At 38.3% G+C, this 25397-nt stretch overlaps 2 protein-coding genes across 6 annotated transcripts; both read right to left on the minus strand.

Moving 5' to 3' along the window:
- Positions 1 to 313: 313 nt before the first annotated feature.
- LOC307172348 (leukocyte elastase inhibitor-like) lies at positions 314 to 23860 on the minus strand. 4 transcript variants are annotated; one of them, XM_079894662.1, is made up of 8 exons: positions 23657 to 23706; positions 23251 to 23427; positions 14277 to 14348; positions 3721 to 3861; positions 3517 to 3634; positions 3153 to 3295; positions 2897 to 3064; positions 314 to 2784 (listed from the first exon to the last, which is right to left on the minus strand). In XM_079894662.1, the coding sequence occupies exons 2-8, from the start codon at positions 23416 to 23418 to the stop codon at positions 2383 to 2385; spliced, it is 1212 nt and encodes a 403-aa protein (XP_079750788.1). In that variant the 5' UTR covers positions 23419 to 23427; positions 23657 to 23706; the 3' UTR covers positions 314 to 2382. The 4 variants fall into 4 exon arrangements, with proteins under 4 accessions (XP_079750788.1, XP_079750787.1, XP_079750786.1 ...); XM_079894661.1 differs by lacking the exons at positions 14277 to 14348; positions 23251 to 23427; positions 23657 to 23706 and adding exons at positions 4041 to 4112; positions 6457 to 6633; positions 6927 to 7074 and having other exon boundaries at positions 320 to 2784; XM_079894660.1 differs by lacking the exons at positions 314 to 2784; positions 2897 to 3064; positions 3153 to 3295; ... (1 more) ...; positions 3721 to 3861; positions 14277 to 14348 and adding exons at positions 19258 to 19823; positions 21187 to 21354; positions 21443 to 21585; ... (1 more) ...; positions 22007 to 22162; positions 22299 to 22442 and having other exon boundaries at positions 23251 to 23434; positions 23657 to 23860.
- LOC307172362 (leukocyte elastase inhibitor-like) lies at positions 10499 to 23708 on the minus strand. Of its 2 annotated transcripts, none has more exons than XM_079894676.1 (7): positions 13206 to 13267; positions 12805 to 12981; positions 12023 to 12184; positions 11819 to 11936; positions 11461 to 11603; positions 11205 to 11372; positions 10499 to 11092 (listed from the first exon to the last, which is right to left on the minus strand). In XM_079894676.1, exons 2-7 carry the CDS (start codon positions 12970 to 12972, stop codon positions 10688 to 10690), a joined length of 1164 nt encoding a protein of 387 aa, XP_079750802.1. In that variant the 5' UTR covers positions 12973 to 12981; positions 13206 to 13267; the 3' UTR covers positions 10499 to 10687. The 2 variants fall into 2 exon arrangements, with proteins under 2 accessions (XP_079750802.1, XP_079750803.1); XM_079894677.1 differs by lacking the exon at positions 13206 to 13267 and adding an exon at positions 23657 to 23708 and having other exon boundaries at positions 10522 to 11092.
- Positions 23861 to 25397: the final 1537 nt, after the last annotated feature.

Here is a 25397-nt window from a genome sequence, read left to right on the forward strand (position 1 = left end):
GACAACAACAAGTTTTTCAGCAACTTTTATACAGTAATAATATGAAACAGAATTCTCAAATTTAATGGTAAAAATATAAAAGATTTCATTTTAGCCAATACATTTTTTGATGATATATAAATATATATATACACACCCTGATGTTACATTCATAAAAATAAACTTATTTTACTAATTAAAATGGTAGATTAATTTCCTCTCTTTCCGTGTTTTTCCCTCAACACTATTTTCAGAAACCAGTTTTCTTTGAGCTTCATTGGCACCAGAGTTTGACCACAGTTAATTTGTCACAGCGGTTTACAGTTAAAAATGACACAAAATCAGGTTTTATTGAAGAATTGTAAAGATTTATTTCATTTATGCTGAATATACTGTTACAGTGAATGCATACACATAATATGTAGCCTCAATAAATGATTCTGTAAACTGATAGATTTGATTACATGTACAGTAGCATGAAGAGACCCGTCCAAAACCACAAACTGAATGAGACTCAGGACAACTGCAATGCATTTAATTTCTTCAATCATAAACACGTTTCCTAGAACTCTCCCGGACTCATCATCCCTGATGCTGTCAACTGCGTAACCTTGTTAACTTCATCTATATAAGCCTAATTTATTCCGTCATTCATTGCTAAGTCTTGTATGTGTCACCTCTGCATTTCTGAGCGCTTCTTTGATTATCTGTTCCATGGTTTTAAGCCTGTTGCCTGTTCTTCCGGATTTTTCCTGGTATCTATTTGGATTGTTTGCCTGTGTTTTGACCTTTTGCCTGTTTTGGATTACATTTTTGGATTAGTGATGGGAGAAAAGCTTTGAATCAATTGAACCATTTGCTTTGCAAAATGATTCACTGTTTCAAAACACGCTTCGAACCACTGATTCGAAACAAAAGATTCATAAAGGTTTCGAAGCTTCATGAAGGAGTGTTTCGAAAGCTCACATCACTACTTTGGATTACCCTTTAATAAACTACTGCCTTTGGATCCTCAGACTTTGCGTATCCGAGCAGTTTGTAACATTTATCATTGATACACTATTATAGTTTTTGGTAATATTTTCAATTAGATTTCCTTTTTATTATAGGCTATTTTGTTTGCATTTTAAAGTTTTCGTAATTTTGTTGTGTACATTGTCATTTTTAATTATTTGAGTAGCCTACTTCAACTTAAACTAAATGTTTTTTTTTTTCAAGTAACATTTATGGTTTTAGTTAACGATAATAACCCTGATCTAAAATGATTAGGAATTAATGTATTTCAAATAATTGTAATGCAGGTCCCACTTACCCTAGTAGGATTAATTTGTGTTTGAAGCAAAATCATTTTTGTAAAATTTTATTATTAAAGCTACACTTTGTAACTTAGCAAAAAAAAACTTTGTTCTATCAATAGTATATGTGCTCATTCATGTGTAATTACTTCCACCAACTAATAAAGTATTCTCGTAAGCGTAAAATCTGCCATTTATAATACATACGAGCGAGTCGCTCGAATGGTGGCAGCCATGTTGCGCCTCCATCTTGAAAATACATTCGCAAAAGAGGGACATACCTGGAAATTCAAGCTTCGCCTTTCGCGTTTTACACTCAGTGACACCGTGACGAATGCGAGGGGGAGATTACTCGCGACTGCCGGCAGATTTGAAAGATTGCTGAAGATGGAGGATCACGCCTATTTTCAAGGATGTGTAACAGAGTCGCCAAGGAAGCGAAAGAGAGAATTAAAACGTCAACGCGACAGGCAAATCAGCAGGACCAAAGTCAATACTGGAGTAACTTTTCCCAGATGGAAAGAGCTCATGAGGAGCAAAGATTTTAAAACGGATGCCTAAGTTGCCTGCTTTCTTCTCGACAGGTAATTCAGTCTATTTGTGTAAATTCGAAGTTTATAGTTGCTTGTCTAACCATAGCATGGTTGTGCATAATGCCAGAACGACCTCTAGTATAACTTGCGTTACTTTTCCTCGCGTCAATGGTGAAAAAGTATTGTTTACCCTGTAACATAAATCTGTGCTGCGACGGATCACAGGTGATGAATAGTTTTAAAGGCGGAATTAGACGAAGTCGAACTGGAAGCCATGCTAATCTTGGAATAATACGGCCATCGTAGGAGTTAAAGCGCCCTCGGAATTGAAAGGAACAGAAACTAATATTCACTGGGTAGTCATATACAATTTCACCGCTAGATGGGGGAAAATATCACACAGTGTAGCTTTAATTAAATAAGTCTTTCTCCTGCAAATTGCAAAAGATCTGTTGGCACATATCAATTTTTCTTAAACTGTTTTGATTTGTAGTAGTTGTCCCGAGTCTCTCCTACTCATTTTAACCAGATCACCACCTAAACTAGCTGGAAGCGTCTCATGCAGCAGGACTCACTCATGGAGAGCAGAAGCGTCCGTAAAACAAAATGCTCTTGGTTGGATTGTGTCGGATGAAGAAAAGGAAAGGATGGTCTGCGTTGAAGAACTTCGGTTTGATATAACTCAAAAACATCACGACGGCGGTGGCTGCAGCCGCTTCGGTTCCTTCCTCGTTGACTTCAACAAAGGCTTTATGGATCACCTTCGACACCACCAGGTCGTTGTTGGAGGACATGCCTGAAAGATTCACCTTCTGCGAGTCGAAAACATCCTCCATTCCCATGCTGATCAGAAGACTCTTCATGTCATAGGTTTCCTCCATCTTGAATCTGGGCAGAGATACTTCAACCTCTTGTTGACGCATGACTTCTGGTTTGGTCCATTCCATGAGCTTCTCGTAGGTCAGTGCCTTTTCAAGCTGGATAATAAGAGAGACATGTCAGATGAATAGTTGAAATAGTCAAAATGAAAACTGCTCCACAAGTAAACATCTGGCTGGTCATGGCTGGCTAATTAAGCATTTAAATCACCTTCTGAAGGCCAGTGGTGTCGTCTTCCATCTCGTTAGGAAGGATGATCAACATACTGAGATTATTCCCGTCATACGGCAGCTCCAGAACCTGACTGTTGATCTCTGAGATGAAGGCCAGAGGAAAGTGCGCCTTTTGATACATCATCTTCACTGGTTTAGTTTGATTCTGCCAAACATTAATGGAAACACATTATAACCTCTCAGATTTCATCATGACTGCTAAAATTAATTTTAAAAAGAGCATGAAATCTCACCTTGTTCAGCTTAAACTGCCCATCTCTGGTGGATTCCTTTGGGAATTTCTTCTCCCAGTTTCCCTTGAAGTAGATGGCATTCACCAAAACCAGTTTCGTCATCCCATCGATGGCTCCCTGTGGCACCAAGTCCTTGATCTTCTCTAAAATACAAATGGACATTGTTCACTTTGAGCAGTGATTTGAACTGGTTGGTTTGATATTGTTACTATAAAGCTCAACTCAAGAACCCATGAACCCAAACATGGCCCTTGAAAAGACATTTTTGCTGAACCTAAAGTACTGCAAAAAACATGATATAACTTTTATTTGTAAGAGTGTAAAGTAAGTTTAAAATTGAGAATAAGTTTATGCTGGATTTCACCTTGTGTTTTTGTCTCCACCCATTGGTTGATGTTGACACGAGCAGCCTCTGGTTGGTTCATGAAGTCCACCTTCTCCAGTCCGGCTTCATAGTAGTGTTTTGTGTCATCGAGGAATTTCTGTAATACAGCAAACCGATTGAGGTGGAAGTGATATTAGAGTTGAGAACATTTCCAGAACCTCCAGTGAATAAACCGAGTCTTACCTCAACAAACTGGTAGGATTGCTCTCCGTAGAGGCGGTTGGCGAGACTCAACACATACGGGACTCCTGGTTTGTTCAGATCACTCATGAACTTGCTGAAGCTGGAATGAATTTGGTCCTCAGGTTTTTCCTCTGGACATTTCTGTTTGCATCAACAATATCAGATTTAATCAGTTGAATCAGACGAACCCAAAGGATACATGCATCTCTACAGTAAATACAGCTGTTCATGCAACAGAACCTTGACAGAATGTTGGCTAAAGTTCTGAGAACGTTCCCTGTTAACTGGGTTAGTGTTTGATGTAAATATTCATACGAAACCTTGAGTTCAGCAGGAGTCTGAGGATTCTGGGTTTGCTCCATCATTGTTGGTTCATTGTTAAAGCCCAGGACCTACACAGCATTGATATGGTAGAGTTAATAAAGATAACTTCAACATATATTGTGAATGCACTTCTCAAATGCTCATTAGAATAGTTTCAAATGTACTAGAAAAGACAATGAAGAACTGATGATTTTAAACACATTCTTTGTTGATTTTGGCCCTCAGGCCTTTGATAATTAAATGAGTGGAAAGAGTGATTAATTGCTGGCACTTTACAGTTTATGCCATGCCTGGAACTCAATTTACACGTGGTGCGTCCAGAATCGAATACTCCGGGGCTGGCGAAAACACAGTTAGCGAAAAGTCCCCGGATGACCTACTACTACTTCCAAGATTCTGAAGTGCGCATTCGATGGACAGTTTACTATCCCATGAGGCCACGGGAGAGGATTTATGAATGGCCAACAGATGCTGGTTGGTCACATGACAGTATCAACATGGCGGATTTGGTCAGTCTGCATTTCATTCATAATACACATTCATACTTCATATAACACGCTTTTTAATGCCCACGAAGTAAATTCAAATTTAAATGTAGTGCATACTCAGACAGTATGTGATTCAGACGCAGCTACAGATTAGATCTCATTCAGGAAACACAATTTTTCCGTTTGTGAAAGCATGTTACTGTACATAACTCAATTTTTCAGTACTTCAAAACTTTTTATTTTCATTCTTTTTTTGACACAAATACTGTATCTGTACTTTCTACTTACAGTTCCAAACCTGGCTCATTACTTTAATTCTAATCTGTATTTGCTGACATGATCAATACTATTTCTTGTCATTGCGCGCCTTTTTCAACAGAAAACATGACTCCTCCATTGGTGTATAATTTTCTTGACTATCACGCACCACAGACGTAGGCTATAAGCTCCCACGGAGAAAGGCAGAAGACAACAAGAAGAATGATTAACGTTATGGATGAGACAGAGGGAGTTAGCGATGTCGACATGACTGAGAAAAGAGACATTCCTGATAACGCACGGCCATATATGAGGGAGATTATGTAATTGTCTGCATTAAAAATGATTCCTGGCGAATGCATTGCTAATTGTGCGAACCTAAAAAGCACAAAATGCTGGCTTTCAAGAATTCGCCGTTGAATTTAAGAAAGCACTTAAAGGTTGTGTATGACAGTTAATTTAAAGAAATACTTTTTTTTTTTTAAATAGGATTTAAAGAAATACTTTTTTTTAATGGAAATGTGTAATCTGCTGTTAATTTCTCCAGTATTAAGCGGTCATCTGAAACCTGACAGGTTTAGTCAGATAGTTTCCATATGCTGTAGAACCGGTAAATCAGGTGAAGTGTAAATTATGCTTGCATTCTAATTTTCTTTCTGTTTGTACTTAAATAGAATTTATAGTATAACTCCATCAGCTTAGTCTTTTCTCTGCTTGTGTATTACATGGTAGTTGCTCAGCCTGGATACATTCATTAGCTAACAAAATTAGATTTGTAAGTTCTTTTGTATTAAAGCATTAATAGGATGTGAGGTCCAGTTACCAGCGCAACACTAAAACAGGTAGTAGTAGCAATGGCTACTTTTTACTTAAGTAGAGCCCATATTTTTTTACTTTACCTTTGAGTGAAAGGTTTGAGTCATTGAGTCTTTTTAAACATGAGTATCTGTACTTTTGCTTGAATGAAGGATGTGTGTACTTTTGCCATCTCTGGCTATATAGGCTATCTAAATATAATGCTGAAAAAGTACAGGATTGAACTCAACACTTGCAATAAATAATGGGGAAGCATGAACATGGTATGTGTGATGAATGTGATGTTTTAGAAACAGTAGAGCATGTATTTTTTAAATGTAACAAATATGATTACATCAAACAACGACCAGTAAATATTACAGTTTGAGAGATTCTCAGTCAGATAGTGCTGTTTTAACCTTTTTTAAAGAATACAGGATTAGAGCATAGGATATAATGTATGGGAATCGTGATGCTTCTGCCCATCCTGGAAGTTGAGGGGAAAGAGTGGAAGCTGGAGGAGCTGAACATACAGTGCCAGCAGAGGGTGGGCGGGGCATTACATCTTCATATACAAAAGAAAAAAAAAAAAATAATACAGATGCATCACCCATGTAGGCTATCCAGTAGGTGGCGGTAATACTCCTAAGGAGTGAGCGGCAAAATGCCTTTTATTTATAAATTTTGACAATTTTTGGTGTAAAAACCATACTAACATCATAAGTGCACCCCAGTAAACATAAAAAAATAATAAAACAATGCAGTTCATAACCCCTTTAAAATCTGGCACGTATGCACTCGTTGTGTCAACTTGCTTCCTGGTTCCTCTGTCTCAGTCTACTTTTACTGTTGTGTGAGTCTGTGAGATCACCTTAATCATCTGATCTGCTGTGTTTCCTCTTGCACCGAGCAACACCATGGCCAGAGCCGAGGAGATGCTGACAGGAGAGTAGAACACATTTCCTGATGCGTTTCCTCCGCTGATCTTCTCGAACAGGTTGAGGGAGAACTGTGTGTTTGCTGCAGTCAAAGACTCCATTTTCACAAGCTAGAAAGTAAGAGAGAGAGAGAGATGATCAGCATAACAATGTGAAAATAATTAAATCCCAAACACAGCATTGCTCAGTTCAGTTGTCATTATATGCAAAGTAAGAAACAGTCAATTAGTGCTTTATCTCTCAAATGACATCAGTTTTGTCAAAGTCAGAACAGTAGTTTAACTGTTTGCATCATTTTCACCGTTACACATACATAACTGAAGTGTACAAATCTGTTCTATTAGACCTGTTTACTCATTGTATTAAAGTACTTCTAACAGAGAAGTTAAATAAAAAGCATTACCTAGAGTATTCAGCAGGAACGATGAAGTTTCTCTGTGTGTCGGAGGAAGCAGCAACCTTCCTGTCTCTCTCTTGAAACCAACACGGAAGTGACTTAAACTGCAATTCATCGACTGATAACTGCCACTAGAGACAGGCTGCAAAAGAGAGTCAATCCCATATACCCCCTCCCCCCATATTAATATGCCCAACTTTACAGCAGATTAATTTTTTTACAGCCTGGAACAAAAAGTGGTTTTGGTCTATATAGCTAATTTTGCCCTTCATGACAACTGTGAAGGGGGTGATTTTTTTTTTATAACTTTCATCCATTTAAATTATATTAGGCCTTAAAGTTCTGCATAATTAAGGGCGTGGCCACTTGAGTGACAGGTGGATTGCCCCTACTGTCACTACTAGCCATTTGTCTGCTGTCTGTTAGCTGTCACCTCAGCTAATACTCCTGTTATTGTCACTCGCACTGCGCGTCACATGTATAGTATAGCCTTCTCTGTCAGCACAGAGGCCTACACATGTAATAAATGCAGGGAGATAGTCAGGCTGACGGAGAAGATTTCATAACTAGAGACACGCATCCAAACTTTAGATTAGAACATCAAACAGGTTCTCCCCACTCAGTGACCCACTGAGAATCCTGTTGAAAAGTGCCCTAGTTATTGGCGATTTTATTACAAGGAACGTGAAAATAGAGACACCAGCCAGCCACCATAGTCACATGTTTACATCAAAGCAAATTTAAAAGTGCTGACTAATGTTAATCATAAATTCTCTAAGATTATTATTCACGTCGGCACTAATGATGTTCGACTTTGCCAGTCGATGATCACTAAAATTAACATCGAAAAAATGTGTGAACTAGCAAGTACGATGGCAGGAACTGTAATTTGCTCTGGACCCCTTCCTGTTCAAAGGAGTAATGAGATACTTAGTAGACTGTCCTCATTCAATGGCTGGCTGTCTAAGTGGTGTCCGCAAGATAACATAGGGTTCATAGACAATTGTAAAAGTTTTTGGGGCAGACCTGACCTGTTGAAAAGAGATGATATTCATCTCTCCTGGGATGGTGCCGTCTTCTCTCTAGTAATATGGCACATAGTTTTAGAGTTGATCCTTGACGATCTGATTCTGAGGCCAAGTTCACAAGCACAATAACAGGGCAGACAGCTACAGCAGGAGCACGTAAACACCACTGTAATGACGCAGAACACAGATGGTTGCGATATGAATACATTAGTTTTGCATACGCAGTCAATAATCATGAACTGCAGAGCCATACGTAATAGCAGTCTGAGGACAACAGTGCAAGGCCAGCAGTATCAGACCGGTGTTGGGGTGGAGCTTATAGCGTCATTCAGCGTTGGTTTAATGGTTGGGTGGGGTTCGCACTCATTATAGTTGTTGTGAATAGTAGGGTTAGTGGTTGGGGCGGGTTATTCGAGCGTCAGCAGCACCCTAACTTGGGTTAAAGTTAAAGTTAAACCCAAAGTGTTATGAGAAGCAGCAACAGCGGCCACATAAACCTTCAGCGTAGAGGACGAGCTTCCAGTGTCCAGCCGCTCCTGTAAGAAACCCAGATTTACAGTCAGATCAATGTTCTTATCACACTGCGCGACTATCTGGGGTAGCTAACTAACCCTTTAATGCATTATGTGTGAGTTAAGAATATGCAGATTTCATGCTTTCTGGTCATAGTAAATAAATAAAATAAAATGTAATGCATAGTATATATATATAAAAAAGAAAAGCCTTATTGCTGATAACTGTTTTCAGACATAATTTATTACTTTTATTAGCTATTGCATTTGTATTTAGACAAGACTATTTTCTGTCACAGTTTAGACTTAAAATTGTTTGTAATAGTTGTTGAATATTCTGGCTCAACTAACTGATAATCCGTCTCCAACTTATCCTCTGATCTCACTCTGCCTCAGTGTGTGTATGTGTGTCTGTTACACTCTTGATGGTTTAGATTTTAACTCATTCATTGTTGTGTGCTTTTGCCTGCATTAATGGATAATAAATCTATTTCAATACGGCAATGCGCTAGCGCCCCGCGCCCGCGAACTGGACACTACAATGCAAGGGCTGGGTCTGCCTCCTCTGCGGACAGTGCGTGCAAGTTCACCACCTGGTCCCTGAAAGGAGTAGTTGGAACTTTGGGCATGCATCCAGGCCGGGGTCTCAGGATGACGTGAGAGTTGGCCGGCCCGAATTCCAGGAATGCTTCGTTGACCGAAAATGCCTGCAAGTCCCCTAACCTCTTAATGGATGTGAGCGCAGTCAGGAGCGCTGTCTTAAGAGACACGAACTTGACTGCAAGGGCTCAAAGTGTGCTCTCTGTAGGGCCGTTAAGACCAGAGAGAGGTCCCAAGAGGGGATGAGGCGTGGCTGAGGAGGATTCAATCTCCTGGCACTTCTCAGGAACCTGATGATCAAGTCAAGTTTCCCCAGAGACTTACCGTGCACTGCATCATGGATAGTTGCAACACACACTTTCAGGGTGGAGGGAGCGCTCCAACCCGCCTTGCAAGAAAGAAAGCATGACATTGACAGGAAGAACACCAATCAATGAAGATGTGCCACGTCAAAGCGTAGGCGCTTTGTAGAGGGGGCTTTAGCTCAGTGATAGTGTCAGCTACCACTGGAGGTTGGCCACTTAAGTCCTCCGTGTCCCGTCCAGAGACCACACGTGGAGGTTCCAGAGGTCTGGACATGGGACCCCGTTCCTGAGAGGCGACCACATCCAGAAATGCACGGACGGAGAGGCGTCTTAAAAAAGACGCTCGCCGTCCGCTTGCTCTTTTAGGGAAAAGTGCACTTTCACTGTCGAACCATCTAGGGGGACAGTTGCTGCACTTATCTGTGCAGAGGAATACTCTTTCAGATGTGCAACCTCCACTGGAACACGCCATCAATCCAACACTGAAACAGCTTCCCTCTTGTTCTGCAGATACTCGAACGAATGATTGTAGCAGAGTCAAACTTGTCCACTCATCTCCGAAATCTCACTCGCCATTGTGCATTGGCTTGTTTTGTACCACTCGAAGGTAACTGGGTTCTCAGGTGAGATCCCAATGCGTTAGTTCAGTCTGACATAAAGTCGAACGTGACTGACTGAGGGTTTTTCACTGACTGATACCCCACCATCATTAAACTGCCTATGGTTGTTTTTTTGAGCAACTTTTATACAGTAGTATTATGAAACAGGAATCTCAAATGGTAAAAATATAAAAGACAACATTTTAGCCAATAAAAGATTTAATTGAATGTTTATATATATAACAACATACAGTATACATCCTGATGTGACATTCATAAAAATAACTTATTTGACTAATTAAAGTGTTAGTTTACTTCCCTCTTTCCATGTTTCCCCCTCAACACCTTTTCAGAAACCAGTTTACTTTAAGTTTCATTGGCACCAGAGTTTGACCACAGGTTATTTGTAACAACGGTTTCTATTAAATTACAATAAAAACTCAAACAAAGCAGGATTTATTGAAGATTTGTTTAATTTATGTTTAATATACAGTTACAGTTAATGCACACACATTATTTGACTTGTATAACAGAGCCTCATGTTGTGCAAGAAACACAAATGTTTATGTAAACTGATAGATTTGATTGGATATACAGTAGCATGAAGAGACCCCTCCAAAACTGTATCCTGTAAATTGCAATAGTTGTCCCGAGTCTCTTCTACTCATTTTAACCAAATCACCACCTAAACTAGCTGGAAGCGTCTCATGCAGCAGGACTCACTCATGGAGAGCAGAAGCGTCCGTAAAACAAAATGCTCTTGGTTGGATTGTGTCGGATGAAGAAAAGGAAAGGATGGTCTGCATTGAAGACCTGCGGGATGATCAAACACTCTAGCCTCACGACGGCGCCGGTGGCTGCAGCCGCTTCGGTTCCTTCCTCGTTGACTTCAACAAAGGCTTTATGGATCACCTTCGACACCACTAGGTCGTTGTTGGAGGACATGCCTGAAAGATTCACCTTTTTCTCATCAAAAACATCCTCCATTCCCATGCTGATCAGAAGATTCTTCATGTCGTAGGTTTCCTCCATCTTGAATCTGGGCAGAGATACTTCAACCTCTTCTTGACCCATGATTTCTGGTTTGGTCCATTCCATGAGCTTCTCGTAGGTCAGTGCCTTTTCAAGCTGGATAATAAGAGAGAAATGTCAGAGAAATAGTTGAAATAGTCCAAATAAAAACTGCTCCACAAGTAAACATCTGGCTGGTCATGGCTGGCTAATTAAGCATTTAAATCACCTTCTGAAGGCCAGTGGTGTCGTCTTCCATCTCGTTAGGAAGGATGATCAACATACTGAGATTCTTCCCGTCATACGGCAGCTCCAGAACCTGACTGTTGATCTCTGGGATGAAGGCCAGAGGAAAGTGCGCCTTTTGATGCATCATCTTCACTGGTTTAGTGTGATTCTGCCAAGCATCAATGGAAACACATTATAACCTCTCAGATTTCATCATGACTGCTAAAATTAATTTTAAAAAGAGCATGAAATCTCACCTTGTTCAGCTTAAACTGCCCATCTATGGTGGCTTCCTTTGGGAATTTCTTCTCCCAGTTTCCCTTGAAGTAGATGGCATTCACCAAAACCAGTTTCGTCATCTCATCGATGACTCCCTTTGGCATCAAGTCCTTGATCTTCTCTAAAATACAAATGGACATTGTTCACTTTGAGCAGTGATTTGAACGGGTTGGTTTGATATTGTTACTATAAAGCTCAACTCAAGAACCCATGAAGCCAAACATGGCCCTTGAAAAGACATTTTCGCTGAAACTAAAGTGCTGCAAAAAAACATGAAATAACTGTAAGAGTTTAGAGTAAGTTTAAAACTGAGAATAAGTTTATGCTGGATTTCACCTTGTGTTTTTGTCTCCACCCATTGGTTGATGTTGACACGAGCAGCCTCTGATTGGTTCATGAAGTCCACCTTCTCCAGTCCGGCTTCATAATAGCTTTTTGCGTCATCGAGGAATTTCTGTAATTCAGCAAACCGATTGAGGTGGAAGTGATATTAGAGTTGAGAACATTTCCAGAACCCCCAGTGAATAAACCGAGTCTTACCTCAACAAACTGGTAGGATTGCTCTCCGTAGAGGCGGTTGGCGAGACTCAACACATACGGGACTCCTGGTTTGTTCAGATCACTCATGAACTTTTTGAAGCTGGAATGAATTTGGTCCTCAGGTTTTTGTCCGGTTACTGGAGGATTGTTAAAACCCAGGACCTACACAGCATTATTATGGTAGAATTAATAAAGATAACCTCACTATTTTGATATCTTGATAACATCACACTTCAATAGTGTGAATGCACTACTTAAATACCCATTAGAATAAAAAAATAAATAAAAATGCACTAGAAAAGAGTGATTATAATAGTTGGCATTTTACTGTTTATATAATGTTGGAACTCAAATTACACATATTGGGTCTCAGTCTGGAAACACAATTTCTTGTTTGTGAATGTTGTGAAACTTTTAAATGTACTGTTGCTCACTGTTTAATGTTGCATTTCTCTGAATGTAAGTTCTTGGAAATATAGAAACTTGGAATATAATCACTTATATCACAATATAATTATCTTAGAAGATAAGGTTCTATATAGAATCTTAAAGGGTTCCATCAAGTGCTTCATATACAGAACCTTCCCATCATGGGAAGGTTCATTTTTAAAATCTGATAACATTTTTTGAATTAAACAGCTTGCAAACATTTTATTTCTAGGGAAAAAAATAACTTGTTAAACATTAAATTATTATGCAATCATTTAAGGAATTTCTCTGATCCCTCTGTCTCAGTCTACTCTCTCGTCACCCTCTTTTAAAAGTATATTGTGTGAGATCACCTTAATCATCTGATCTGCTGTGTTTCCTCTTGCACCGAGCAACACCATGGCCAGAGCCGAGGAGATGCTGACAGGAGAGAAGAACACATTTCCTGATGCGTTTCCTCCGCTGATCTTCTTGAACAGGTTGAGGGAGAACTGTGTGTTTGCTGCAGTCAAAGGCTCCATTTTCACAAGCTAGAAAGTAAGAGAGAGAGAGAGAGAGATGATCAGCATAACAATGTGAAAAATAATTAAATCCCAATCACAGCATTGCTCAGTTCAGTTGTCATTATATGCAAAGTAAGAAACAGTCAATGCTTTATCTCTCAAATGACATCACTTTTCTTAAAATCAGAACAGTAGTTTAACAGTTTGCATCATTCTTCTGACAAACAGAGAAGTTAAATAAAAAGCATTACCTAGAGTATTCAGCAGGAACGATGAAGTTTCTCTGTGTGTCGGAGGTGAATGAATGATCTGCTGAGTGTCATTCTTATAAACGTTGCCTCGACCTGAAGAGCCCATCCTCTAAACTAATCCAGCCCTTCTGTAAAAAGGACTTGTTTGACAGGTGAAACCCGTCGCTTTGAATGTCGAAATGATTCACAGAAACAAAAGCAAATATTGGCATTCCAGGCTAATTGTTGCCAATAACATGGATGCAACATCTGTAATTTCCTTTCATTTTTAGTTTTGTAATAGTCATATCTTATACAGTAGGCTATATGGTCTTTAATAATATTCCCAAAAGACCAAAGTCACAAAAACATAACTTAAACATCATTCATAGAACGTTTTTTTTCTGAAACGGTTTTGGACATTAGCTTTCATTCCAAAGTAATGTTCTGGTAATGTTTACAAAATTATAAGATAGAACGTTTCTTAAATGTTTGCTCTACCAAGAAAAAAAAAGAAAGAAAAAAACTTTTTAAAAACATTTAAATACTGGACGTTTTGAACGCCCAGAGATCTTAATGGGAATGTTAGCAACACATTGCTGAAATGCATTGGGGGTTCATAAATTTTTTCATTTTCAGAATGTTGAATGATTTTCTATATTTCTATAGATCAATCTATATTGTTAAAAGCGCTATATAAATGAAGGTGACTTGACTTGACTTGACAGTAATATTCTACAATCTTACTTAATAGAATTTGATATAAGCCAAGGAGGGTTAATCTGTGTCCTCATCATGCCATTTCCCATGATGCTTGGGGGAGAGCAAGTTGGACTGCATTTTAAACTGAATCTGATTATAACTTACTGAAGCTGGATTGAATTTGTTCCTCAGGTTTTTCCTCTGGACATTTCTGTTTGCATCAACAATATCAGATTTAATCAGTTGAATCAGACGAACCCAAAGGATACATGCATCTCTACAGTAAATACAGCTGTTCATGCAACAGAACCTTGACAGAATGTTGGCTAAAGTTCTGAGAACGTTCCCTGTTAACTGGGTTAGTGTTTGATGTAAATATTCATACGAAACCTTGAGTTCAGCAGGAGTCTGAGGATTCTGGGTTTGCTCCATCATTGGTGGTTCATTGTTAAAGCCCAGGACCTACACAGCATTGATATGGTAGAGTTAATAAAGATAACTTAAACATATATTGTGAATGCACAACTCAAATGCTCATTAGAATAGTTTCAAATGTACTAGAAAAGACAGTGAAGAACTGATGATGTCAAACACATTCTTTGTTGATTTTGGCCCTCAGGCCTTTGATAATTAAATGAGTGGAAAGATCATCGAATACTCGATGAATCGAATACTCCGGGGCTGGCGAAAAGTCCCCGGATGACCTACTACTACTTCCAAGGTTCTGAAGTGCGCATTCGATGGACACTTTACTATCCCATGAGGCCACGGGAGAGGATTTATGAATGGCAGTGAAGCGACGCAACTGATGCTGGTTGGTCACGTGACAGTATCAACACGGCGGATGTAGTACGTCTGCATTTCATTCATATGATACTACACATTCATACTTCATTTAACACGCTTTTTAATACTGAAGTAAATTCAAATTCAAATGTAGTGCATACTCAGACAGTTTGTGATTCAGACGCAGCTACAGATTAGATCTCGTTCAGGAAACACAAGTTTTCTGTTGTGAAAGCAATTTTACATGTATTATATGTAAATGCTATATACAGAGATGGGAAGTAACAAAGTACTCCGTTACTGTACATAAGTCGATTTTTCAGTACTTCAAAACTTTTTACTTTCACTCTTATTTTTGACACAAATACTGTATCTGTACTTTCTACTTACAGTTCCAAACCTGGCTCATTACTTTAATTCTAATCTGTATTTCAATACTATTTCTTGTCATTGTGCGCCTTTTTCAACAGAAAACATGACTCCTCCATTGGTGTATAATTTTCTTGACTATCACGCACCACAGACGTAGGCTATAAGCTCCCACGGAGCAAGGCAGAAGACAACAAGAAGAATGATTAACGTTATGGATGAGACAGAGGGAGTTAGCGATGTCGACATGACTGAGACATTCCTGATCACGCACGGCCATATATGAGAGAGATTATGTAATTGTCTGCAAAAAGGATTCCTGGCGAATGCATTGCTAATTGTGCGAACCTAAAAAGCACAAAATGCTGGCTTTCAAGAATTCGCTGTTGAATTTAAGAAAGCACTTAAAGGTTGTGTATGACAGATAATGCCCAGTTTTTGAAGCGATTCGCAGGGGTTCAGATTTAGGAGCGGCTAAGGATTTTTCCCTAAAATTTTATTTCTCAGTGTTTGTATCAGGGATGTTGCCACATGTTGCTGGTGCTGATGGCACACACAGTTTAGGCCAGTGAATCGTCACCAATTTGAGCATGTACTGATTTAAAGAAATACTTTTTCTTTTTTTATTATGGAAATGTGTAATCTGCTGTTAATTTCTCCAGTATTAAGCGGTCATCTGAAACCTGACAGGTTTAGTCAGATAGTTTCCATATGCTGTAGAACCGGTAAATCAGGTGAAGTGTAAATTATGCTTGCATTATAATTTTCTTTCTGTTTGTACTTAAATAGAATTTACAGTATAACTCCATCAGCTTTTCTCTGCTTGTGTATTACATGGTTGTTGCTCAGCCTGGAAACATTCATTAGCTAACAAAATTAGATTTGTAAGTTCTTTTGTATTAAAGCATTAATAGGATGTGAGGTCCAGTTACCAGTGTGACACAAACAGGTAGTAGCAATGGCTACTTTTTACTTAAGTAGAGCCCGTATTTTTTTACTTTACCTTGAGTGAAAAAGTGGGTAACACTTTATAATAAGGGTCCGTCATTAATAAGTAACTATGCAGGAAGTAATGAAAGACTAATGAGTAGTTCAACATTAACACTTCAGCTACTACTATTAACTAATAAAGAAACAAGCTTAAATAATCAGTAAGTAGGCTAATATAAAATTTAGGAGATTATTCCTTATTAGGTAATCAATAATTACTTTATGATATTAGCTTCATTAATAACTATTAACTAACTGACAAATTATAAAGAACATTATCGTGTGTCTGAGACGATCATTTTTACTATGAAAATAGTCATAAAATACATCACTATTTACTCAAGTGTTACCTAGTCACTATGCAGGAACTACTAGTGATCTGGACCATTATTTTAAAGTGAAAAACATCTTTTTCTCTTGGTCCAGGTCACTAGTAGTCCTTGAAGAGTGACTAGGTAACACTTGAGTAAGTAGTGATGAATTTTATGACCACGTTGAAGGTAAAAAAAGATAATTGCTAACGTCTCAGACACGATAATGTTGTGATTAGTAATTAATTAGTAATTCTTTATAAGTTGTCATAATTACTTATTAGTTCTTAATGATGCCAATCTCATTAAGTAACTATTGATTACCTAATAAGGAACTATCTTAGTCCTAAATTCGATATTACTAACTGATTAGTTAATATTGTTTCCATATTAGTTAATAGTAGTAGCTGAAGTGTTAATGTAGAACTACTCATAAGTCCTTCATTACTTCCTGCATAGTTACTTATTAATGACGGACCATTATTCTAAAGTGTTACCAAAAAGTGTAGTGTACTTCAACTTTTACCAGAGTCTTTTTTTTTAAAACATGAGTATCTGTACTTTTGCTTGAGTGAAGGATGTGTGTAGGCCTACTTTTGCCATCTCTGTATAATGCTATAAATGCATCTTTATATAATGCTATAACCAACAAACAACATGATTAGTTAAGCTTGAGAGCTGTAATAGTAAACAAGTGCTAAAAGGTTTACGATAGAGTCCCACATGTAATACTCAGCTGTGGGCGTTTACACTGAAGTCTCTCAGCAGACACACCCCTTCAAACACAGCGTTCAAATCAGAGGCTAAAATCAGGGTACAGCACAGGACTGAACTCAACACTCGCAATAAATAATGGGGAAGCATGAAAATGGTTTGTGTGAAGAATGTGATGTTTTAGAAACAGTAGAGCATGTATTTTTTAAATGTAACAAATATGATGATCAACAACCAGTAAATCTCATGGTTTGAGGGATTCTCAGTCATATACACTGAAAAAATTATAGTTGAATTTACTACATTTTTTTATGGTAAGTGGTTCCACACAATTGATTTTAGCTACATTTAAACAAATTAAATTTCAGTTCAACTTAATGCATTTGTTTAAATGTAGCTAAAATCAATTGTGTGGAACCACTTACCATAATTTTTTTTTAGTAAATTCAACGAATAATTTTTTTCAGTGTAGGGCTGTTTTAACCTTTTTAAAGAATACAGGATTAGAGCATAGGGTATAATGTATGGGAATCGTGATGCTTCTGCCCATCCTGGAAGTTGAGGGGAAAGAGTGGAAGCTGGAGGAGCTGAACATACAGCGCCAGCAGAGGGCATAACATCTTCATATACAAAAAAGAATAAAAAAAGAAAAAAATACAGATGCATCACCCATGTAGGCTATCCAGTAGGTGGGGGTAATACTCCTAAGGAGTGAGCGGCAAAATGCCTTTTATTTATAAATTTTGACAATTTTTGGTGTAAAAACCATACTAACATCATAAGTGCACCCCAGGAAACATAAAAAAATAATAAAACAATGCAGTTCATAACCCCTTTAAAATCTGGAACGCATGCACTCGTTGTGTCAACTTGCTTCCTGGTTCCTCTGTCTCAGTCTATTTTTGTATGAGTGTGTGAGAGTGTGTGTGTGAGGCTCAAAGTGTGCTCTCAGTAGGGCCGTTAAGACCAGAGAGAGGTCCCAAGAGGGGATGAGGCGTGGCTGAGGAGGATTCAATCTCCTGGCACTTCTCAGGAACCTGATGATCAAGTTTCCCCATCATGGATAGTTGCAACACACACTTTCAGGGTGGAGGGAGCGCTCCAACCCGCCTTGCAAGAAAGAAAGCATGACATTGACAGGAAGAACACCAATCAATGAAGAGGTGCTATGTCAAAGCATAGGCGATTTGTAGAGGGGGCTTTAGCTCAGTGATAGTGTCAGCTACCACTGGAGGTTGGCCACAGTCCTCCGCGTCCCGTCCAGAGACCACACGTGGAGGTTCCAGAGGTCTGGACATGGGACCCCGTTCCTGAGAGGCGACCACATCCAGAAATGCACGGACGGAGAGGCGTCTTAAAAAAGACGCTCGCCGTCCGCTTGCTCTTTTAGGGAAAAGTGCACTTTCACTGTCAAACCATCTATAGATATAGGGGGACAGTTGCTGCACTTATCTGTGCAGAGGAATACTCTTTCAGATGTGCAACCTCCACTGGAACACGCCATCAATCCAACACTGAAACAGCTTATCTTGTTCTGCAGATACTCGAACGAATGATTGTAGCAGAGTCAAACTTGTCCACTCGTCTCCGAAATCTCACTCGCCATTGTGCATTGGCTTGTTTTGTACCACTCGAAGGTAACTGGGTTCTCAGGTGAGATCCCAATGCGTTAGTTCAGTCTGACATAAAGTCGAACGTGACTGACTGAGGGTTTTTCACTGACTGATACCCTACCATCATTAAACTGCCTATGGTTGGTTTTTTAGAAACTTTTATACAGTAGTATTATGAAACAGGAATCTCAAATGGTTCAAATATAAAATACAACATTTTAGCCAATAAAAGATTTAATTGAATGATTATATATGTAACAACATACAGTATACATCCTGATGTGACATTTATAAAAATAACTTATTTGACTAATTAAAGTGTTAGTTTACTTCCCTCTTTCCATGTTTCCCCCTCAACACCTTTTCAGAAACCAGTTTACTTTAAGTAACCAGTTTATTTTAAGGCACCAGTTTGACTACAGTTTATTTGTGACAGCGGTTTCTATTAAATTACAATAAAAACTCAAACAAAGCAGGTTTTATTGAAGATTTGTTTAATTTCTGTTTAATATACAGTTACAGTTAATGTACACACATTATTTGACTTGTATAACAGAGCCTCATGTTGTGCAAGAAACAACACAAATGTTCATGTAAACTGATAGATTTGATTGGATATACAGTAGCATGAAGAGACCCCTCCAAAACTGTATCCTGTAAATTGCAATAGTTGTTCCGAGTCTCTCATACTCATTTTAACCAAATCACCACCTAAACTAGCTGGAAGCGTCTCATGCAGCAGGACTCACTCATGGAGAGCAGAAGCGTCCATAAAACAAAATGGTCTTGGTTGGATTGTGTCGGATGAAGAAAAGGAAAGGATGGTCTGCGTTGAAGACCTGCGGGATGATCAAACACCGTGTCATTACGACGGCGCCGGTGGCTGCAGCCGCTTCGGTTCCTTCCTCGTTGACTTCAACAAAGGCTTTATGGATCACCTTCGACACCACCAGGTCGTTGTTGGAGGACATGCCTGAAAGATTCACCTTCTGCATGTCGAAAACATCCTCCATTCCCATGCTGATCAGAAGACTCTTCATGTCGTATTTTTCCTCCATCTTGAATCTGGGCAGAGATATTTGAACCTCTTGTTGACGCATGACTTCTGGTTTGGTCCATTCCATGAGCTTCTCATAGGTCAGTGCCTTTTCAAGCTGGATAATAAGAGAGACATGTCAGATGAATAGTTCAGTCAAAATAAAAACTGCTCCACAAGTACAGTAAACATCTGACTGGTTACGGCTGGCTAATTAAAGGGGTCATGAACTGAGAATTCAAATTTTCATTAATCTTTTGACAGTTAAGAGTTTGTTATACTATAAAAATACCCTGTACTGTAAGTTTCAAAACTCGAAACTTCCTTGTTATTCCAAAAACTGCTTTTATTGAAACCAAGGCTAGAAAACGACAGGATCTAAAAAGTGGAGACGTATGACGTCACAGGGCAGCGAAAGACCGCCTTTGCAGAGGAATATCAACGCCCATGTCTACATCACCGCATCTTTGATGCCGCCCCCTGGAGCATTAGTGAATAGTGACATGAGAACTAGAAAAGATTGACACAGGATCAATACCATTACCTTCCAAACGATCCTAATGCTAGGATATGGGGTTTCTTTTTTCAACAATGCGAATGTCTCAGCAGTGCATTATTTGTTTGTATTCGGTGCTTTTCACTGTGGATTATTTGGTCAATTTCGGCGCAGGCTTTGCAAACAGACTTTTACAATATGGATCTGCCAGCAACACCACAAACATGTAAGTAATCATGTTTATTCTAATGCCTGATCTGTGATCAGTGATTTCTGATGTACAATTATTCAAGTTCAGACAGATTATCTCTAAAAATCGTTTAATACTGTTTATGCATCAGTAAATCAAGCCAGTGACTAAACGATCAACTTCACGTCGTTTCTCTTAGCAGGATGAAAATAATCTTATTTAAGCTGTGATTTATTTATATACAGAAAGCGATCAAAGAACGGTCCCTTTCCAATCACCCAAGCTGTCATTACACAGCACAAGTTTATCTGGACACTTGCCATTTAAACTCATTATGAAATCAATGATTTTGCACAACAAAGCTTTTACTGTATTTACATTATGTTTACATTGTTATGTGGTGAAAACATTCGTGAGAGCAATCTTTCATGTGATGGGAATAGATCTAAATATATTATCAATACTTTTCACGATTCATTAATCTTGATAGCTGTAATAGTAAAAACGTAGTAAAAGATTTTGAGAGAGTTCCACATGTAATACTAGCTATTTCATATGCAAACATGTCAGCCAATTACAGCAGTGGGCGTTTACACTGAAGTCTCACAACAGACACGCCCCTTCAAACAGAGCTTTCAAACCAGAGGCTAAAATCAGGCTTGGAAAAATGCCTTTTATTTCTCAATTATTAAAAAAATGTATGTCAAATCATACTAACATTATAAGGGCACCCCAGGAAACATTATAAAATAATAAAATAATCCAGTTCATGACCCTTTTAAGCATTCAAATCACCTTCTGAAGGCCAGTGGTGTCGTCTTCCATCTCGTTAGGAAGGATGATCAACATACTGAGATTCTTCCCGACATACGGCAGCTCCAGAACCTGACTGTTGATCTCTGGGATGAAGGCCAGAGGAAAGTGCGCCTTTTGATGCATCATCTTCACTGGTTTAGTGTGATTCTGCCAAGCATCAATGGAAACACATTATAACCCCTCAGATTTCATCATGACTGCTAAAATTTATTTTAAAAAGAGCATGAAATCTCACCTTGTTCAGCTTAAACTGCCCATCTCTGGTGGCTTCCTTTGGGAATTTCTTCTCCCAGTTTCCTTTGAAGTAGATGGCGTTCACCAAAACCAGTTTCGTCATCCCATCAATGGCTCCCTTTGGCATCAAGTCCTTGATCTTCTCTAAAATACAAATGGACATTGTTCACTTTGAGCAGTGATTTGAACTGGTTGGTTTGATATTGTTACTAGCTCAACTCAAGAACCCATGAAGCCAAACATGGCCCTTGAAAAGACATTTTCACTGAAACTAAAGTGCTGCAAAAAACATGAAATAACTTTTATTTGTAAGAGTTTAGAGTAAGTTTAAAACTGAGAATAAGTTTATGCTGGATTTCACCTTGTGTTTTTTTCTCCACCCATTTGTTGATGTTGACACGAGCAGCCTCTGATTTGTTCTTGAAGTCCACCTTCTCCAGTCCGGCTTCATAGTAGCTTTTTGCGTCATTGAGGAATTTCTGTAATACAGCAAACCGATTGAGGTGGAAGTGATATTAGAGTTGAAAACATTTCCAGAACCTCCAGTGAATAAACCAAGTCTTACCTCAATAAACTGGTAGGATTGCTCTCCGTAGAGGCGGTTGGCGAGACTCAACAAATACGGGACTCCTGGTTTGTTCAGCTCACTCATGAACTTTTTGAAGCTGGAATGAATTTGGTCCTCAGGTTTTTGTCCCGGTACCGGCTGAGCAGGACATTTCTGTTTGCATCAACAATGTCAGATTTAATCAGATGAATCAGACGAACCCAAAGGATACATGCACCACTTCAGAAAAAAATATCTGTTAGAATAATCATAAAGCCATGAGGTTAGTGTTTGATGTAAATGTCCATACCAAAACTTCAGCAGGTAACTGAGGTTTCTGGGTTTGCTGCATCATTGATGGTCCATGCTGAACCTTGACGCCACATGGAATCTGGGGCTTCTGAGCTTGTTGCATCATTGCTTGTGCAGGTGGAGGATTGTTAAAGCCCAGGACCTACAAAGCATTATTATGGTAGAATTAATGAAGATAACCTCACTATTTTGATAACTGAAATCACTTCTCAAATAAAGTTAGAATAAAAAAATGCACTAGAAAAGAGTGGAAAGAGTGATTAATAACTGGCATTTTACTGTTTATAGATTGTTTATACAATGTACACATATTGGGTCTCATTCTGGAAATACAATTTCCCATCTGTGAATAAACTTTTACATGTATTGTTGCTTACAGTTTAATGTTGCATTTCTCTGAATGTTCAGTTCTTGGAAATATAGAATATAATCACTCTTAGAAGAAAAGGTTCTATACAGAATCTTAAAGGGTTCCATCAGGTGCTTCATATATAGAACTTTCCCATCATGAGATCATCTTATGGATCTAGTTTATAAAATTTGATTAAACTCTATGAATTAAACAGCTTGCAATTTTTTTATTACTAGGGGAAAAAAACATAACTCTTTAAACATGAAAGTGTTATGCAATCATTTTTAAGGCATTTCTCTTTATATAGAAACTTTTTGGCATTAAAGGGCTTCTTTAAAATTGAGCCAGAATTCTAGATACTGAACCCCACCGAACCATTTTTTTCTAAGAGTGAAGTACACAAGCTGTATGTTTTATTATTATTATTATTATTTTTAAGATTCATTTCTGAGTGTGCTGTTGCTTTAAAATAGAGCTGGAATCGGTTGAAAAGCTTGCGCTCGTTGTGCAAAGGCTTGCATCACTTCCTGGTCCCTCTGTCTCAGTCTACTTTGACTTTTCCGTCACCCTCTTTTAAAAGTATATTGTGTGAGATCACCTTAATCATCTGAGCCGCTGTGTTTCCTCTTGCACCGAGCGACACCATGGCCAGAGCCGAGGAGATGCTGACAGGAGAGAAGAACACATTTCCTGATGCGTTTCCTCCGCTGATCTTCTTGAACAGGTTGATGGAGAACTGTGTGTTTGCTGCAGCCAAAGACTCCATTTTCACAAGCTAGAAACTAAGAGAGAGAGAGATGATCAGCATAACAATGTGAAAATAATTAAATCCCAATCACAGCATTGCTCAGTTCAGTTGTCATTATATGCAAAGTAAGAAACAGTCAATCAATGCTTTATCTCTCAAATGACATCACTTTTCTTAAAATCAGAACAGTAGTTCAACCGTTTAACAGTTTATATCATTCTTCTGACAAACAGAGAAGTTAAATAAAAAGCATTACCTAGAGTATTCAGCAGGAACGATGAAGTTTCTCCGTGTGTCGGAGGTGAATGAATGATCTGCTGAGTGTCATTCTTATAAACGTTGCCTCGCCCTGAAGAGCCCATCCTCTAAACTAATCCAGCCCTTCTGTAAAACTAAAGGCTTGTTTGAATGGTGAAACTCGTTGCTTTGAATGTCGAAAGGAATGTAGGCGTCTTTACTCAAGGAGAGGAGTGGAAACCGCTGTCAGGACAGATGTTTCATCTGCAGTAGATCCGCGATCCACAGAAACAAAAGCAAATATTGGCGTTCCAGGCTAATTGTTGCCAATAACATGGATGCAACATCTGTAATTTCCTTTCATTTTTATTTCTGTAATAGTCATATTCTATACAGATATCAAGCTGTCAGAGTGTAGGCTACTAACAGAGAACGTTCTTTGACCAGGTTTCTCCTAAAGTTATAAACAAAAACATTCTTTAAGTTGGGTTAATCGAATTGTTCAAAGTATGTCTTTAATAATATTCCCAAAAAGTTCCACTAAAACATTACTTAAACATCATTCATAGAACTTTTTTTTTTTTCTGAAACGATTTTGGACATTTTTTTTTTTTTTTAATGTTTCTACGTGTTTCAGAAAGTTCAGTGAACATTCCAAAGTAGGCTAATGTCGCGGTGATGTTTACAAAATTATAAAATAGAACGTTTCTTAAATGTTTGCCTGACCAAGAAAAAAAACAAAAAACATTTAAATACTGGACGTTTTGAACGCCCAGAGATAATTCAGAAATAACATGTTAATATCTTAATGGGAACGTTAGCAAAACATTCTAAGATAATATTTTTGTTAGCTGGATGGAATAATGCTGAAATGCATTGGGGGTTCTTACTTCTCAGTCAAAAAAAATTAAAATATAATTCATTAAACATTTTTAGAATGTTGAATGATTTTCTATAATTCTATAGATCAATCTATATTGTTAAAAGCGCTATATAAATGAAGGTGACTTGACTTGACAGTAATATTCTACACTCTTACTTAATAGAATTTGATATAAGCCTAAGGAGGGTTAATCTGTGTCCTCATTATGCCATTTCCCATGATGCTTGGGGGAGAGCAAGTTGGACTGCATTTTAACCAGCACCCTTTGAATCTGATTATTATTGTTCCTAAAATTTCTGTATGAGTTGTTTATTATTTAAAAAAACTTTGCTGTGATCATTTCTGCGAATTATCTAATTTTCATACAAGCCCCAGTCACATGTGTTCTATGAAATATTTTCCCATTACATTGAGACATAAAATGTGGCAATATTCATATATGTTCTTATTCATATATCCTACAGGCATATATCTGCCAGTCAGGCCAGTGTTGTTCATTAGAACAGCTGTGAAGGTACTTACTGGTTAAAATAAAGGTAGGCTATGTCAGAACTGAGTCATCTTGGGTGTGACTGTATGAGGTTTGGGAATGTAATTGTGAAAACATGCTTTCACCATCATACAGTAGAGCTGGTGTAATCTGAGTGTCTTTGGTTCTGTGCCAGGTAGATTTTTATTTATGACCCTGCAAACCACAAGATGTTCTTGCAAAAGATTTCAGGTTTTGGCTTAAAGGGATTTCTTTTCACAGTAGTTTTTTAGTTGTTCCCGCTTAAAGGAACTTTATATTTATACTGAAATGTATAGTCACTGTGTGAGCGTGTGTGTGTGTGCGTGTTTGTTTAATATCAGGTTGCTCCAGTTACATTGTCACTGA

This window comes from Squalius cephalus (assembly GCF_949319135.1).
Source record: "Squalius cephalus genome assembly, chromosome: 15".
NCBI classification, from domain to species: domain Eukaryota; kingdom Metazoa; phylum Chordata; class Actinopteri; order Cypriniformes; family Leuciscidae; genus Squalius; species Squalius cephalus.